The 17695-nt window shown below is 50.7% G+C and overlaps 1 protein-coding gene across 1 annotated transcript in view; it reads right to left on the reverse strand.

Annotated features, from left to right (window-relative positions):
* ATP6AP2 (ATPase H+ transporting accessory protein 2) overlaps positions 1-17695 on the reverse strand; it is a 252460-nt gene that overhangs the window by 188192 nt on the left and 46573 nt on the right. The window contains exon 2 of the mRNA XM_069636540.1: positions 5418-5548. Coding sequence (XP_069492641.1) covers positions 5418-5548 — 131 coding nt within the window. The remainder of the gene's footprint in view (positions 1-5417; positions 5549-17695) is intronic.

Here is a 17695-nt window from a genome sequence, read left to right on the forward strand (position 1 = left end):
TCGTGGGGACAAGATGGAGGACGTCTGGGGACTCCTGCGGCAGCAATTCAGAGGTCGGCGGCAGCTATGGGATCTTTTCAGATCAACGGCATTTTGTGGTTTCAGCACTCGTTAAACAGCACCAACGTGGATCTTGGACACAGGTTTGGCTTCCTTCACTCCTCGAGTCCTGCACTCTGGTGAGGGGACTCTAGCTCTGGTCGTCCTGCTTATGGAGGGTCCTGGGGAGCCTCCTGGATTTTCTGGCCAGATTACAGATGTTGCACTCGACTGGTTTTCTTGACACCTGGCACTCGGTTCCTGCAGCAGCAAAGTAGTACAGGCAGTCGGGTGAAGATGGTCCAGTGGAGTTCTTCTCGGGGTTAGTTGGTCCCGCTAACCCAAGGGATGAAGTCTTCCCTTCTGGAGCTTCTCTCGTCGATTAGAAAAATGAGTTTCAGCACAGCAGCAGGGCTTCACCAGGAAATGTAAAGGTCCAGGAGGATGCAGCAAGCTTCGTTCACAGTTTCTTTATAGAGTTGTTCTTCCCAGTGGTCGACTCTGCCTCTAGTCCCAAACCCTTGCCTTTTAAGCAGGTTTCTCCTATTCATACACAGCTTAGCTGTCACTCAAACAGCAGAGTGGCTGTCCTAAAAGGACAGCCAGCCAATCAGGACTGGGTGCATTCAGGTTCCCCTAGAGATTAAGGGCAGGGGAGTTTCGGGCACCTCCCTCACTTCCTGCCCTTCCAGACACACTGGAGCCAGAGGCGGGTTTCAGTACTGAAGCCCACCAAAGGCAAAACGCACAAAGTGCTCAAACCTGGCTTGGCGTGCAGCGTAAAACCCAAGTAAGACCTCACAAACAGAAAATGACAAAAAAAAAAAGAAGACCGGGCCATTTTGACAAAATGATGGAACATGGGTGCTATACTGCAGCCGAGGATTCAGCCTGCGGTAGAAAAGCACAATGGTAGGAAAACGAAACCACTGCCACCAGCTGTTTAAAGTACGAGTTCAACATAACATTTTTTACATGAGTAGGTAGGAAAAGGGGGCGGGGGGAGAGACAGAGACAGACTGCCACTTCAGGGTTAAAATTAAAAAGTCCAGCAAAAGAGCTGGGGGTCTCTAAGGTTGAAGGAAGTAGCACAGAAATGAGAATTCTCCCTAACAGACACGATAACACTATACATTTTTGAAAATCAATCATCCTGTAGGTCGCTGTTCTAAGTTGCTTATTGCTGGATGGGCTTTGCGCCCAGAAGGAAAACTGCACTGAGAATGGGTGCATTTGGCTGGCTTAAATACTACAGAGCAGATGTGGAGGGGAGGTGAAAGTTGGCGTGCTGAAGCATACTGGGACTTTCTGTGCACTTTCTCCACCTGTCGTCGTGCACTCTTCCTACCAGTTACCTCACTCTGGCTCTGGGTTGCAAATATCACGGAAATGGTGTGTCCTAGGCCCTTGACACATGGTTTTCAAGGGACTTGAGTTTTGTTTCAGATGTCAACATGCTTAAAATGAGCTTAGATCCGGTACATCTGCGACCACATTTATGTTTCGCCGATTTCAGCCAACCATGTCATGTGTTGAGGTGATGAAATCCAGGGACAGGGGCTGGGTGTGCCTATGTCATGTAGCCAGTAAACAGACATGATAACACATTAATTGTTGAAAATCAATGATCCCATAGGTCTCTCTTCCGAGTCGATTATCGTTTTAATGTGCTTTACACTCTTAAGTAAACTACACTGAGAATAGGCGCGAGTGGCTGGAGCAGACGTGGAGGGGAGGCGAGAGTTGGTGTGCTGCAGCATACTGGGACCCTCTGTACGCTCTTCCCGCCTGTCGCCTCACTCTGGCATGGTGCGGTGCAAATATCTCAGAAACTGTGCGTCCTAGGGCCTTGAAATTTAGTTTGTGGTTGCATATTGTTCCTCGTGTTGAAACGCTTAAAATGACACCCATCATGGTTTTTTTTCCGCTTCCAGGCAACCGGCTCATGTGTGCAGGGGCTGTAATACGGGGAACGGGGTGGGGGTCCACATGTAGTGACGTCCAGAGGGTCCTCACAGGTAACTATGCAAAATGTGGTGCAGATTGGTCTAACTGTGTGGAATTGTATAAGGAAAAACAAAAAACAGATTTTCTGTATATAATTTGGTGATTTGGACCTCTATTCATTGTGCACTTGACAAATCTTCGGATGACATCCCTTTTATCCTAGGGGGTGGGGAGGGGGCCCATCCCATGTGGCCAGGGAAGGGAGGCTGCTACCCGAGAGTCCCCATGGGGGTGGTACTCAGCAGGAGGAGGATCACATGGGTGTGAGACCCCCCCCCCCCCCTGTGAAATGAAGGACGACCATCAGGAGAGAACACGGTATCCTCGCCCATCACCTGACCCTAGAGTCCTTTCCTGTAACGCAATCACAACTTCAATCCCTCCTAGTGTGCAGTCTGTGCCGTCCCGGCAATGGACTGTCTGTCCTTGTTCCCACTCATCTTTCACCAGGACACCTCAGGCTAATGGGGGCGTATGTCCTTCTTTACGCCAGTGTAGGTTCGCGGGCTACGTGTATGCGAGGCCTTCGCCCAATGTCCTGCCTCTGGGTTGTGGGCCCCCTCTTAATCGCTACTTTTCTGGCTTCTGACATCTACTGGATCTTATTCATCCCAAAGCCCACTTTAGCCACTGGGTGTACTTGCCACTTGTAAGATTTGCGACCCTTGGCTGACCCGATTCAACTCAGTCCATTCACCATGCTGGTCTATGTGCCACTCCTACTAGGGGATCCCGTTGTGCTTGCCTGTATGCATTTGTAAATGCTCTCCTCCGTTGCTGTGTGTTCCTTGTGTCCAGGTGTGCTCTCCTTTTGTTGTTTCCCCTCTGTATTCAGTACTTCGCGTACCATTTCCCTCCCCCCATGCTCTTTCAACCCTGAGATCAGACCCAATAAGGTGTGGACCGGATCCTCTTTAGGGCTTTCCAGGACTTCCCAAATGCTAGCGCCTGCACAGTGCTTCCACTGATCAGCCCTTCAGGTCCCCTCCAGGGACGCATGCGCTCTGTGGCCCACCACCTCCAACCATTGCAATTAGCATGTGCTCACCTCTCTATGCTGACCCTTCAATGGAGCACCTTATTTAGTCCTGGGCTTAGTTGTTGCATGGGGGTAAATGGCCACTTCCTGGAGTGTCACTGGATTCTGCCGTGCACCGTTCCCATCCGTGCACCAGGTAGTGTGCGTTCTGATTTCAGCTCCCTCTCTGGTCGGGAGGGAGTCTGTACTTTTACCCACAATTGACTCCCACACTCAGATCTTCTACTGGTACCTCCAGGCCGAGCCGCCAGTTATTTACACCCCTGCACAGCCCCTCATTGTATGGCCCAGCGTTCTCCCACCCATCCCCTACCGGTTATCACTTGCAAGGGGATACTCCCATGCGCGTTTTCACCCGAACTCTTTCGTCACAGGCATCCCAATAACACCAGCCTGCACTCTCCTTGGAGCCGCGCCCCACTCCAAAGAGTAGACATGAATTCTGCAAAGACGGCTCCTGCAAAACCACTCCGGAATACGCGTTTCTCTGGACTGGTCGCTGTAGGGGGGCACGGCCACTACAGAGTAGCGGCCTAGACACCTCCACAGGCACGGTCCGGGGGGGGGTGCTGGGATCCCGCCGGGGTTACCAATTGAAGGCATGCCCCCAAATGCTCACACCAGAAAAAAATACAACTCTTGCAAGGATACCAAGTGTTTATTCATACAAAAATGGGTGCGTGAGCAAAGGACTCTGCTGCCATGGAACGTTCTGGGAAAAAAGGGTGCAAGCAGAAGCTTAAAGGTGACAGGGTCCTAGATTGCGTCATTTGTATACAGTGGAAACCTGTGTGGCTGATTGGTGCGACCCTATACATGGTCGGCCTACTCCATAGGGGATGTCAGGTCATTGGTCCCAGTCCGTGCCATCACGTGGGGTCTGCTGGGCTCATCGTCTCCATGGAACCAAGGCCAAAGAAGCAATTAGCTACATTTATGAACAGTGCTACTCTATCATTATACATTGCACCTGGTATGCACCAAGACTGGCACAGGGGGAGTCTCAAGGTCACACTAACCAACACATTCTTCACTCATCTCGATCACGCCACTCGGCTTCCACCCTCGCTTCTGAAGTAGAACGTATCCCTCCCTGTACCTTGCATTACAAATCATGTCATTATAAAATAAGGGTGGGACAACCATGCCCTTAGATCTTTTATGGTGGATTGGTTTGTGGTCTGGGGTCAACTGGTATCTTGGAATTCAGGGGTCTTGGGTCTAGGGCAGTTGTAGGGGCTATAACTCGAGGCTGGCCGGGTGGGGGTCAGAGGTCTGCTTTGGCTTGTGTGTGGTAACACGTACACCGACGCACCCAGAGCTGTCTCGTTGCCTTGCAGGGCACATTCTTTCTAGAACAAACATATTAGCAACAGTTTTAGAACAAAGGAGTTTCTGTGAAAGTTAATAGCGTGGGCCTCCCTCGTCAGTGCTTGGGACTATTCAGATTTTCCCTTCAGGCTCGCGGCCTGTGTCTAACACACTAAATAGTTCCTGGCCATGATGGCCCTATGCTTAGACTATGGCTACTTAATATCTGCAAAATAGGGTCTGCTTATATATGCGCACTAAATGGAGTGCAATATTATGATTGTGGGGACCTTTATAATGGTCATACCCAATGGTCTACTATACTTCCAACAGGGCTCGCCTCACCCTACAGCGCCTAGGGGGGGTGGGATGGGTTTGCCTCCCTTCCCAACATTACCAACGCAGCTAAAATGGTCCCAGCCATCCCAAGCTTGCAGAAGGACCTGAAGAACATACTCTTCAGAGTACATCTTGCCAATCCGTGATCTCTCCACTCAACCCTACTTCACCCCCACATCTAATCCTTGCTCCTCTGCAACCTCAGTACGTACTTGTAATACTATGCGTGTGTTCCGTAGCCACAGGGCATCCGTTGCTTCACAGCTAGATTTGCTACAAGCACCGTTAGCCAGTGATGTGTTTTCCAGTCATCGCCAATCAAAGTAAGTAAATCAAAAAGGAGGAGAGTACGCCAGAGGCAGGCTTGGACAATTGTTTGCAATGCCAACCCTGCTCGTTTTCTACTTTGTGGCTTGTGTGCTTGGACCATGCTGGAAATAGGACAGCATTGAAAGTAAACATAATGGGAGTTCACGCACAGCTCTAGGGCTGCCAAAAGAAAGGTGGCCTAACATAACAACTTGGTTTGTTAACTAAAGTCGTTTTCAATATAGTTCAAACACTTAACTAACATCAATGCATATCCCTCATGTTTAAGGCAACTAGAACAGCCAGGTGCTGAAAAGAATTTAGAAAGTGGAAGTGCATGCTTATATTAGAGACTCTTGTGGTTAATACTTACTTCTTCAACACTAAAACCCATGGACAGGGCTACAACATCAGAAATCCTGTCACCGGGAATTGGCCAACTGCCTTCTCGGAAAACCACAGATTGGGGAGATTTTACGACCATGAATTCATCAGAAAAGGCACCTAAAGCAAATTCAAAGAAAAAAATTGTAAAAGGGAAGACAGTTATTGTGGCAGATGTTCAGTGATTAACAAAAACGTTATCGCTTTGGAACCATCATTAGCACCCTGGGAGCGGGCACTGGCCAATCAGGAGGCTCGGAACACAGGCTGTACTGTATGGTACAAGCCCACGTTGCGAGTTGCCTGGGCAGCCAGCTCCCCCTTCACTTACCTTACCCGGTCCCCTTCACCACTTAGTACCCGTGTAGTTTCCTACAAGGGTGCTAATGGTGTCATTTTTTTAAAACAAACAAAAAAAGAACTGTATCTTTGTTATGCGGCTCGGTGCTGCGCAGTGCGGCTAGCAGTGAAGTCCGTTTTCCATGCTGATGTCACAGTAAGCAACATGGAAAACAGACTTTGCTGGAGGAGGTGATGCTGAATCGGTTGAGGATAGGTCATGTGGGGCTGAATGACTGTCTATTTCGAATAGGGAAGCGTGAATCAAGGGACTGTGCGGTGTGTGGGGTGCCTGAAACGGTGGGACATTTTTTGATTAGGTGTGAGAGACATGTTGCAGAGAGAGAATTGATGAGGGTTCGGTTGACTGCGTTGGGTGTGGCTGAGCTGACTGGGAGGACTTTACTGGGAGGTGATGGGGAGAGAGGCAGGAGGAGGAGTAGTGCGATGTTGGATTTTGTGAGGCAGACGGGGAGGTGGGATGAGTTGTGAACTTAAATGGAGCTAAATATTAGTCGGTACGGTGCACATCATCCTATAGGATGGGGAAGCGCCTGCGTGGGTCCGCCCACGCCTCCGATAATTAAGAAGACGACGACTTTGCTGCAAACAGCACTGTGCAGAGCCGTGACACACAACAAAGTTATGTTTTTTTTCTTTTAAACACCATTAGCACCCATGTACAGCTTGGGCCCTTAACTGGGGCGGCGGGCGGTTCCTGCCAGGGTCAGCCCACTGCTTCATTTAATATCGTCTCAGTATGTACCCCCACATAGATCTACAAGAGAAATCCATATCTTTTACATACACAACACAGATGGAACAGATGTTCAAGCATTGAATGCAAAAGAATCTGAACAAGGTACTCACATTTGCAATGTGGGGGTGATGCCAACATTATTTCTCCTATACTACTTTCTCAAGATACTCTTTTTAGTTTGGTTGCAGTGGCACAAATAAGTTGAAAGTATGTAGAAGGGACTGCCTTCGAGAAATAACTATCCATTACACATGTGAGGTATAGGAGTCTCTTGCCATCTCTCCCTTGTTCCCCCTCTTGCTTGTTCCCCTTGCTCACCCATTGCCCTCATCCCTCCCCTTCTTTGTCCCCTTTTCACCATTCCCCTGTTTAGCCCCTCCTTTTGACCGTTCTCTCTGCCTCTCCATCCATCCCACGCCCCCACTCTCTTGGCTGCCCCATTCCACCATCCATCGCTCGCCTGTCCCCTCAACTACATTCTTGCTGCCCCCATGCCTGCCCACCCCCGCTCTCACCTGCCCCCCTCGCTCCGTCACCTGCCCCCCTCGCTCCGTCACCTGCCCCCCCCTCGCCAGCCCCATTTTCCGTGTCGCTCTCCCTCCCTCACTTGCCCACACTCTCCCCCACTGCCTGCCCCCTCTTTCCTGCCTCCCCCCTCTGCCTCCCTCACCCTCTTGCCTGGTCCCCTCATCCCCCCCCCCGTTGCCTGGCCCCCCTCCACTCGCTCTCTCACCTGCCCCGGCCCTCCCCTGCCCCGTCTCTCCGGCCCTCCCCTACCCAGTCTCTCCATCCCTCCCCGGCCCGTCCCTCGCCTACCTCCCTTTCCAACCTCCCCCGTCCTCCCCTTTCCCTACCTCCCCCGTCCCCCCCTTTCCCTACCTCCCCTGTTCCCCCCCTTTCTCTACCTCCCCTGTTCCCCCCCTTTCTCTACCTCCCCTGTTCCCCCCCCTTCCCTCACCTCCCCTGTTCCCCCCTCTTCCCTCACCTCCCCTGTTCCTGTCCTCTTCCCTCACCTCCCCTGTCCTCTTCCCTCACCTCCCCTGTCCTCTTCCCTCACCTCCCCTGTCCTCTTCCCTCACCTCCCCTGTCCTCTTCCCTCACCTCCCCTGTCCCACCCCCCCTTCCTTCACCCGTCTGCCTGCTCTCATCCTCCTTCCTCCCTTGCCCGGTCTCGCACTCCCTCACATGGACACTTCTCTCCCATGATCTCCCCTCCACCCCTCCCCCCTTCCTCCTCTTGGCTGCACCCAGTTCCTTCTCTCGCCCACAGTATTAAAGGCCAGGCCTACAGAGGGGCCCTCACAACTATACTGACTGGTATTGATTGCTATCAGTGGTCGAAGTGTGCGAAAAGAAGTAGTGGAACTATGTTCCCTGCTAGCCTGCACCCACTCCCCACAAACCCCATCACCACGCCCCCTCCCTCCTCACACAATACAAACCCCCAAACACTTGCACCTGCTGTTAAAGGGAACGTTCAGTGCAGTGCACTGAAAGTGCAAGCTGCAAGGTCTTCCTACACTTTTATTTTAAAACGAAACCATTCCGGAACGGTTTCTTTTTAAAATAAAAGCCTTGGAACCGTAAAACGTAATTTTAAAAAGTAGAGGAGCACTGCTCCCGCTCACTTCGACCACTCAACACCAGTCAGTCGTCGAGCAAAAAATGTCGGGGTGCGTTTTAAAATATTTAATAAATATTTTAAACAGTAAGACTATATAAAATTGGCCTAATAAAAATTTACGTTACAGTAAAAACGGAAACAGAAATTCGCTTTCATACACGCAAAGGAAATAACCTGAACGCGTCCGTTTTATTCGCGTCTACTTGAATTTTTGCAAACCAAGAGCGCGTTTTAGCCTCTACCTTCCAAACGAATTGTCCTTGTAAAGGGTAGTCTCAAATATAAATACACAGGCGACATCAGGTACTGTAACCAACTCAAACGTATACACATAAGAGGAAAAAGGTTCCTTTCAAATAAGAACATAAGAATTGACCTCTTATAAACTAATTAAGTTATGTTGGAGCTGCTATGCTTGTACAGGAATAAGCAGACTTGTGGTGCGTCATGTGGCGAGCACAACCAGTATTACAAGACGGGGGAACACAGAAAACGTTTCCGTTTTATCGGCACAGGTAATAAATCCGACACGGGAAAACTCGCTTAAACAACAGGTTGGAGACCATTTATTGGCACTAAACGCGGTGGGTCGTATGCATACATGTCATGAACCAGCGCAGCTGAAGTGAACTGTTCCACATCATTAGAGACCACGGGACTTGCAAAGCGGGACTCGGGTAATGCGATTAGGTAACAATGCCCATGTTGACAGTAAACGGACCACATTTCAACAAAAAAACGGGCGCCCCGTTTGATATTGCGTTTCAAATAGGCGCCGATTTTAATAAGAGCCAACCGACAGTTATGTGCTCCTCCTTGGGGCAAAGCTTCAAGAAATCAAAACAGGATGGATTCATGGATAGCACAAAATGTGAATTCAGTCGGATACAGAAAGTCAATTAGTCTAAAACATCCCATCCACACACTTACTATACTTTTACTGGACCCTAAACTAGTTTGCTTACTTTTGAAATCCGATTAGCTCACAATAAACACACATCTTTGATAGAAGGAATATTTTTTAATTTTAAATGTTGGTGGGCGAATGTAATGTACGAGGTAAATCTGCCCCAGCACTTTGCACCACTCACTGGGCATAGGTTTTTGATTGTGTGATTGAATAGGGAATACTCGAATTACCGCGATATGTTGAGCGGATTATCGGCCGATTAGTAAAATAATAAATATAATGCTTACTATAGGATTCATCCTGCTTGTAAGCACGGTAATTGTCACACCAGACAATTGTTTGAAAATACGAGGAGGATGGGGATCTGGCTTGGTCTACACCCGCATGTTCTTTCTAGAATGCCACACTATCAGTTCTTAATTTTTTTTTTTTTTTATATATAGTACAAATGGGTTTGTGTCACCACCATTCATCAACAAGATGTCTGCACAGGACCAAAGTAGAATGGTTTCATCTGTTACGGTTTTGGGCTATTGCAAAAACGGTGCGATTCTAACTGGAAGAATACTGGATATATGCGTCCTGGAAACATGAGCATTGCTGGTTGACCTAACTAAGAGCTCTGACCAATACCGGGATTGAGAGGCATAACAACCTCGAGTGGAACCACTGAATGCTTTGTCCTCTCTATCGTAACACAATTTCATAAGCCCTTAGAGACGCATGCGCTGGATGACAACACTCACAGTATTCCCAGCATCAGGAAGACCATATACCCTCATTGCAGGTGGGGTTTGTGAACTGTTCAGTGAGAATAAGGTCTTCACACAATTTTCAATATTTGCTTACATTTTTATGAAACTCTTTTCAGGAACTTATTTCACTTAATATTTGTAGTGTACAGAATTTGGGTAGATGTCTCTTTTTAATTAGCCTTACCGCCCCACAAACTTTTTATTTTATTTTCTAAAATGTGTATCTTTGCAGCGCACACTGCGAAAATGTGGGTAGAGACCACTGTTTTTTTTTTTTTAACATTTTATTAGGTTTTACAAGTATGCATTATACACAACAACGATGTATACCGAGGGTGTATACACAACATCGACAACAGTGCAATGTTCATTGATAATACCAAAACAGTAATACAATTTGCGCCAAAGGATAAACTGGAACATATGGCTAGGGCCTTCTTTATATTTGTCCATGCCCGACCTTTTCACAAAGTTAGAGACTGGAGGCCTCCATGGAGTTTTCCCTCCTGCGTCTTGGGCTTAATAAAGTGCACTACCTTGGAGCCATCTAGTTAGCGGAGGCCTTCTAGTGAGGGCTGGATACTTTGCTGCGTAGTCCAGGAATGGGGCCCAGATGTTTAGGGCTTTCAGGAAGCCTGTCCGGATTGCCGTAACCTTTTCGGCAACGGCTATGTCCCAACATTTGGACCACCATAGTGCTACTGAAGGGCCTTCTGCGTTTTTCCATAGCCGGGCCATTGCGACTTTTGCTGCCAGGAGGAGGTGCCTGCACAGGCAAGGTATATGGCTCGAGATCGGGAAAGCCCCTCCCCCTGTTTCGCCCAGGAGGATTATACCCGGGTCCCAGGGGATGGATAGTCCGGTGATTTCCTTAAGATGGTTCAATACCTCTTTCCAGTATGCCTCGGCTTTCGGGCATGCCCATACCATGTGGAACAGGGAGCCGAGGGATGTACATCCGCGCCAGCAGGACGCGGGTATGTCCGGGTTAGCCCTGTTTAGTTGAACTGGGGTGACATATCTGTAGCAGAGCTTGTAGCCCCCTTCCCTGTTTGTGATGCACTGAGTGCTGTTATGTAGTCTCGTCCATATTTGCTCCCACTCCTCGACATCTATCTCTCGGCCCAGGGCCTCCTCCTCCTCCTCCTCCTCCTCCCCCCCCCCCCCCCCTGGGGATTATGTTCATTTTTATGGCTGTGATCCGCACAAACCAGGAGATTTTGTGGGCCTTCCAGCACTTTAGATCGCTATGGAATTCATTAATTAGCTGTGGGACGTTGTTGTAGTACAGGCGTGATGTGTCTTCAGTGATCTTTACCCCAAGTTAGTCAAGCACCCCTTTCACCCATGGGATTGGCATTAGTGGGATAAGGCTGGGTTCCCCCCCCCCCCCTTGGATAGGTTAATTGCTAGGGCTGAGGATTTGTCCAGATTCACCCTAAACCCAGATATCGATCCAAATTCCGTTATTTCCTCCCAGAGGGCCCCCAGAGATGCCGCCAGGTCTGTTACTAGGACATCGTCCACGTATAGGGCGATTTTGTATTCATGATTTCCCACCGTGATCCCTTTATTTTCATGTTCTGCCCGACTCTCGCCGCAAAGGGTTCCATGGCTAGGGCGAAAATCAGCAGCGAGAGCAGGCAGCCCTGCCTAGTGCCCCTGGTTATACGTATTGCCTCAGACCTGGTGCCATTGACCCGTAACTGTGTAGTGGTGTTTGATAGTTGGCCATTACCCAAGTTATGAAGCTAGGGCCGAAGCCGTAATGCTCCAATACGCTCTGGATATACCCCCAGTCCACCAGATCAAAAGCTTTATGCGCGTCTAGGGATATGACTGCCATTCCCACGCCCATCCTATGAGCACTTTCAAAGAGGTCTATTGTTCGCCTTATATTGTGCCCACTCCCTGGGATGAAACCTGTTTGGTCGTGGTCTATTCGGCTCGGGAGAGTCACCTCCAGTCTGCGTGCTAGGATCGTGGCGAAGATTTTCCCATCATTGTTCAGTAATGTAATAGGTCGATAGGATGCAGCTGACTCGGGATCTTTCCCGGCTTTATGCAGTAGTACTGTGAGCAACTCTGCCATTGATTTGGTGACCGACTTGGAGGACAGGAAGCAGTTGAACAGGGCGGACATATATGACGCGAATATGCTCGCATATTTTTTATAAAAGTTTGGTGATAAGCCGTCCAGGCCCGGCGCGGTGTTCTTGAGGGACTAAATGTCATTGATACGGTGGTAATAGGAGATTCCAGGGTAGCTAGTTGGTCTTTGATTTAGGGTCTGATGGACTGCAGGAATTTTGGCGGGGTGCCCAACGGTGTGGCCTGCCCAGACATAGCTTTGTGGCGTCGCACCAGTTCGCTAATTTTGTCTGCCTCCAAGTAGTGAACCTTGCCGCCATCTCCCACCAATTTGAGAAGATTATTCCTACTGTGGATCTTTTTTAATTTCTGTGCTAGCACTCTATTCGCCTTATTCCCTTTACTGTAATAGAACTGTCTAGTGTAAGCTAATGATTTGGCGGTCCGATCGGCCCAGTGCATTTCTAGTGCTATTTTGGCTTTTCTCAGGGCCCTCTTGGTTTTCCTGAAGCTTCGGAGTTTCAACTCTGCATCCCACTGCTTAACCTTTCGCTCCAATTTGGCTGCAGCAATGTTTGAGAAGCGCCTCCGTTCCGCTCCTAGGCTGATCAGGGACCCTCTGACCACTGCTTTCATTGCATCCCATACGATGTTGATGGGAGTGTCGACTGTCGTGTTCTCCTTGAAGTAGTTGGTTAATGTTTCGCCGATTTCCTGCCTAATGCACTCGTCTAACAGTAGGGAGTCACTCAATTTCCAATGTCTGAGTGGGGAGCTTTCGGCCAGATATGCTGAGATTCGCTGATACTGGGGCGTGGTCGGAAATCATGCATGTGTGAATCTCCGTTTTATTTAAGCATGGGTATAGTACCCCGGAGATTAGTAAGAGGTCTAATTCTTGAGAACCCTTTGTGTGGGCAGGAGTAGTAGGTATAGTCCCTTGACGATCCGTTGAATAACCTCCAAGCGTCGACCGATTGTTTCCCTGAGCAGCTTTGCCAGGGATAGTGCTTGTGCAAAGTCGGCATTTGTGGGCGGCAGAGTTTTGTCCACTTGAGGGTTTGGCGTTGTGTTGAAATCCCCATCCATGAACAGGTGACCCTCCTGAAAGGCTAGGATGGTCGGGATTAGATCAGAGATGAATTTGCTTTGGGACGTGTTTGGGCCATAGATGGAGATGATAGTGATAGGCAGTTCCTCGAACAGCCCCTTGAGCAGGAGAAAACGGCCTCCTTGGTCTCTTCTCACTGTGATCTTCGATAGGGGAACCCTGTCACTTGGCAGTATTGCCACCCCTCTTTTCTTCTCTCCAGATGTGGCAAAGTAAGCTTTCTTGTACCTCTTAAATCTGATCCGGTGCTCATCTGCCTGCAGTAAGTGGGTGTCCTGGAGGAGGACAATGTCCCCGGATAGTTGCCCCAACCTGTGTTCCACTGATTGACGCTTCCTTGGGAGTACAGGCCCTGGACATTCCAGGAGAGAATCACCACCTCGTTTGTGTCATCCATCTCCCGGCTCTTCGGCGATGGCTATGATGTGTTCTGTGTCCCCAGCTGGTTTCAGCTCCTTGAAGTATGAGGCGAAACTGTTGTATTGGACTGTTGTAGGCGATGATGTTGCTGTGACTTGTAACGTAGGCTGAGAAGGGGGACCATGTGTGCCCCTCCTCTCGGAGTTGAATTTGTCCTTTCGTGTCCCTCTCCCACCCCTCACACCCCCCCTCCCCCTTCACGGCATAGTAGGGAAAACCTCATCCTACTGCCAATGGGAAACTGGTGGCACGTCTGCACCGAAAATGGCCAACTGGGCCGCCGGAACTGGATAAGCTCGAGCACAAACACTGCTCGCGAAACAGCAACTTTGTGGGTAAGTGTCACGATGCCTGCCCCCGGAAAGCCAGACCAGGCCCAGCAACCCCAGAAGCAGGCATCATGCCACTTGAAGCATGCCCAAAAACCCCAGTTAGGGGCTCTTTGGCTACAGTCCTGGCTCATAAGAATAAAGTCAGTCCTGGCGCCATGGGCGCCAGGCTCATTACAGAAATGTTACCTGTTGCAGACCATGCTGCATACCTACCTGATGCAGACCATGCTGCACGAAGCCACAAGCCAAATGAGGCTTAAAGGGACTACTTTACCTCAGGGACTCCTTTCCTCTCGGGTGGGGCTGTAGAAGAATACTTACCTGGGACTTCTTCCAAGGCTATTTAAGCCACACCCGGACAGCCACACGTGCTTCGCGTTATTCTGCTTGCTGCAGCGTAACGCTCACCGTGTCTTCAGCAGCTCCAGTCTTCAGCCACGCCCGCTTCAGCCCTGGAACACCTGGAACAAGAAAAGGAGAAGAGGTCAGAACAAAACCCTTACCTGAATCCTTGATCCAGCACACCGTCGATCTGGAAGAGAGAAGCCTTCTTAGGTGCATTGCCACGCACCTCGCAGCGCCGCGCTGAACTCACCAACCGAGGCTGCATTCCTTTACTCCATCGCGAATCCAGCACCTCCAGGCCATTCTTCAACACCTAGGGGAGACAAGAACAGATAGGTGAGCAAGGGCAATATAAAAACCACCCCCAAAGACTTACCTGATTTACCACAGGGGGGTACACACCTCATCTCGGGTCGGCGCAGTCAATTCTGCATCACCGCCGCACCCCGGCCCCTAAGGGGAAAAAACAAGGACAATACAACCTAACCCCAAAGACTTACCTGATTTACCACAGGGGGGTACTCGTCTCATTTCGGGTCGGCGCAGTTAATTCTGCATCATCGCTGTACCCCGGCCCCAAAGGGGAGAACCACAATAGACCTACCAGGATCTTACCAATTGCCACTTAGAACTCTTCTGGTGGTTTAAATCCACAACCTGCAAGGAATCTGGCAGAGTGAAGATCAGACTTTTGAACTCTTACGAACAATTGGACTTAGAGTCAATACTGGAAATCACCAATTCCTCCACGCCAGTGAAGTAACTGGTCGTCTACGCGCCGCTGCGCCCGACGCAGGATGGAGAGCTCATCTTTCCAAATCTTCAGGTGAGATTAAGAGGGAACTTCAGGAGTGTTCTGTGGGCAGACAAGGGGAGTGGGAAGGCGGGTTAACGCTCAGATTATGGGAGGTTAATTCCCTTTCTCCATTGCAGAAAGATATTCGTACGAGTCCAACAAACGAAGCTAAGTGGGTCTGTCCAGTCTGTCATCTCGGCTCTACGTGTTACTCTGGTGGAAGCAACAGCGGGCCAGTCCAGATCGACGCCCCCGTGGGAATCAGGTGAGCGTAACAGTAAGCTCCTTTTGCAAGGAATTGAATTCAGCTTACACCCGAACATTGTTTCTGGGAGAGTTCTCGCTCCCCGCTCCTGACCCCACGTCGGAACTCAGTAGGCTGTCAATAACGCTTCTGATCAACCTGGGTTAGGCTCTTTCCGGGGAGGACCTCTGAGCCTGTGTCTTCTACTTGCTTTTGTCCAGGCTGCTTCCGGTTGTTTTCTGGGGGCTGCACGGCCTGCTCCCTCGGATTCTGATTCCTCCTCTCCCTCGCCGATGCCCATGAATTTGTTCGCCTCCTTTAGTGAATGTATTAGTTTCTGGGTCCCCTCCAAGGTGAAACTCACAGAGGTTGGGAAACCCCAGTGGTATGGGATCTTTCTTTCGCGTAGCCATTCCGTGAATACTTTTATGGCTTTTCGTTTTTGAAGAGTGGAGTTCGCTAAATCCTGATATAGGGTTATAGTGGATCCTTGGAAGGTGATTTGGTGCATCTGTCTTGCTTCACGCATGATTTCCTCCTTTACTTGAAAGAAGTGGACCCTCACCAGGACGTCCAGAGGAAGAGCCGATGCCTACTTTGGGGACACTATGGACGCAATCCAATTCTAGTGGTGCGTTGTCGGGAAGGGTGATTATGAACCTGAGCAGTTCCGACACATAGCTCTTTAGGTCTGGGTCTGGAATTGAAGTCTGGTTCCCCCGCAAGCGGATATTATTCCTTCGGGACCGGTTCTCTGCATCCTACTGTTTTGCCTCCAAGAGGTCGCACCTCGCTTCTAGGGCTGCGATTCTGTCCCGGCCCTGCTCGTACTCGAATCTTTGGTCGCAGATCTCGGTCTCGATTTCAGCGGTTCGGTTTTCCATGCCTACTACTCTTGTCAAGGGAGTTGATCTTTTTCCATGACCTCTTCCGTGCTTTTCTGGATTTCTTTTGTTAAATGCGGAGAGCAACTCTTGGAGGTCCGCTTTTGTGACCATCTGTGATGGGCTGTGGTCTGCCAAGCTATGGCTGGTGCTGATGGCTGGGTTCTCTGGCAGGTCCTCTCTTGGATGTTTGATATCCGTTTGCCTAGATGTTTTCCCGCTTTTTGCCATCTTGCTTTTGCCTGGTGCGTTCTCAGCGAGGGATATGGAGCGTTTCTGGCGCTTCTCCCGAGGTCGAGTCTCCTGTGTATGCCAGAGTCTGCCGGTGTGTGTTGGTGCCCCACCTTCTGGGCCTTGGCTCACTTTACAGGGGTGCAATGGGCTGGGACTGGCAAAGGAGTGTACAGGAGGGTGGAGTGGTGAGCTCAATGAGTATGGCCTTGAGGTTGGGGGGGTTGATGTCACCAGATCTTATGCTTTCGCCTGGCTGCAGAAATCCCTCCAATGAGCGAGGAAACATTCAAGGGCCAGAGGACCAGGGGGAATCCGCGCCGTTATGGGCCGAGTTCCTGGGTGGGCTGGTGTGTCCTGCGGGGTCCCTTGATGGGAAATACTGTGTTTGCCCCTCCTGGGGAGTTTAGAGTGGCTGCAGGGGGGAGCCTGTGGGCGGCAGAGGACCAGGCTTGCCGCTGCGGCTGTACAGGTGGGTGATGGTGTCTGCTTTATTTGGATTGCAGGAGGTGGTCTGCCAGTATCTCCAAGGGGTCCGGAGAGCAGGATGGGCCACTACCAGACTCACAATGAAAGGGAGGAAGGGTCTGCCGATGGATGATGGTGTGTGTTTTATTTGTGAGGAGGGGGGGTGGGGAGGACTGGAGCTGATGCAGGAGGATGGCCTGGGTTCCATGCGGGCCGCAGCAGTGCAGCCCCCCTCCCCCAGACTCCTCACCTTGTTTGGTCCAGTATTGCCTCCACACGGGCCTTCGCCCCTCGAATGGCCGCAGACGGCATACCTCGGGATGCGGCGAGCCTAGATCTAGTGAAGTAGAGTCCAGCGGGTCCGCGCAGTTGGAGAAGGCGGGGAGTGGGGGGGCGCTCCGGGCCGGATTGCAGAGGGGGGGTCCACCAATGTCTCTAGGGGCCCCAGAGTACAGGATGGGCCGCTGCTAGTCCCAAGACGATAGGGGGGGGGGGTCTGTCTTGCGCTGAATTCGCTGCAGCGTGTTCTACTCGTCCAAACCGCCCCGCAGGAGTGCCGGCAGCAGCTTGTTCGCTGCGGCTGGGCGGTGGATAAATCCCACCCCTCGGAGCGGGAGCCGGCGGTGAGAAGGAGGGCAGGGCACACAGATGAGGCCTCAGAGTCACCCAGATTCCCGCCGGGCTCCCCAGTGCTGGAGCTCAGGACGAGGCGGGCCGCACAGATATAAGCGTCAAGGTCTCCAGACCTCCGCTTTCACCGGGCCACGCCGCAGGCAGGAGGGAGGGAGCAGGAGCATATCCTGGAGCGCTGAGATCAGTGCGGGTGGAAGTGGGTCCGGCGGCGAGGGCTGCTTCCTTACGCCTGCATCTCCCCCTCGAGGCTGTTATGCTGGTTAGGGAATGGCGGCCGCCATTTTTTGGCCGCGTGTGTTATGGCTGGAGCAACGGTTCGCATCT

Source organism: Ambystoma mexicanum, chromosome 7p (genome assembly GCF_040938575.1).
Source record: "Ambystoma mexicanum isolate Mex_15411 chromosome 7p, UKY_AmexF1_1, whole genome shotgun sequence".
In the NCBI taxonomy this organism is placed as follows: domain Eukaryota; kingdom Metazoa; phylum Chordata; class Amphibia; order Caudata; family Ambystomatidae; genus Ambystoma; species Ambystoma mexicanum.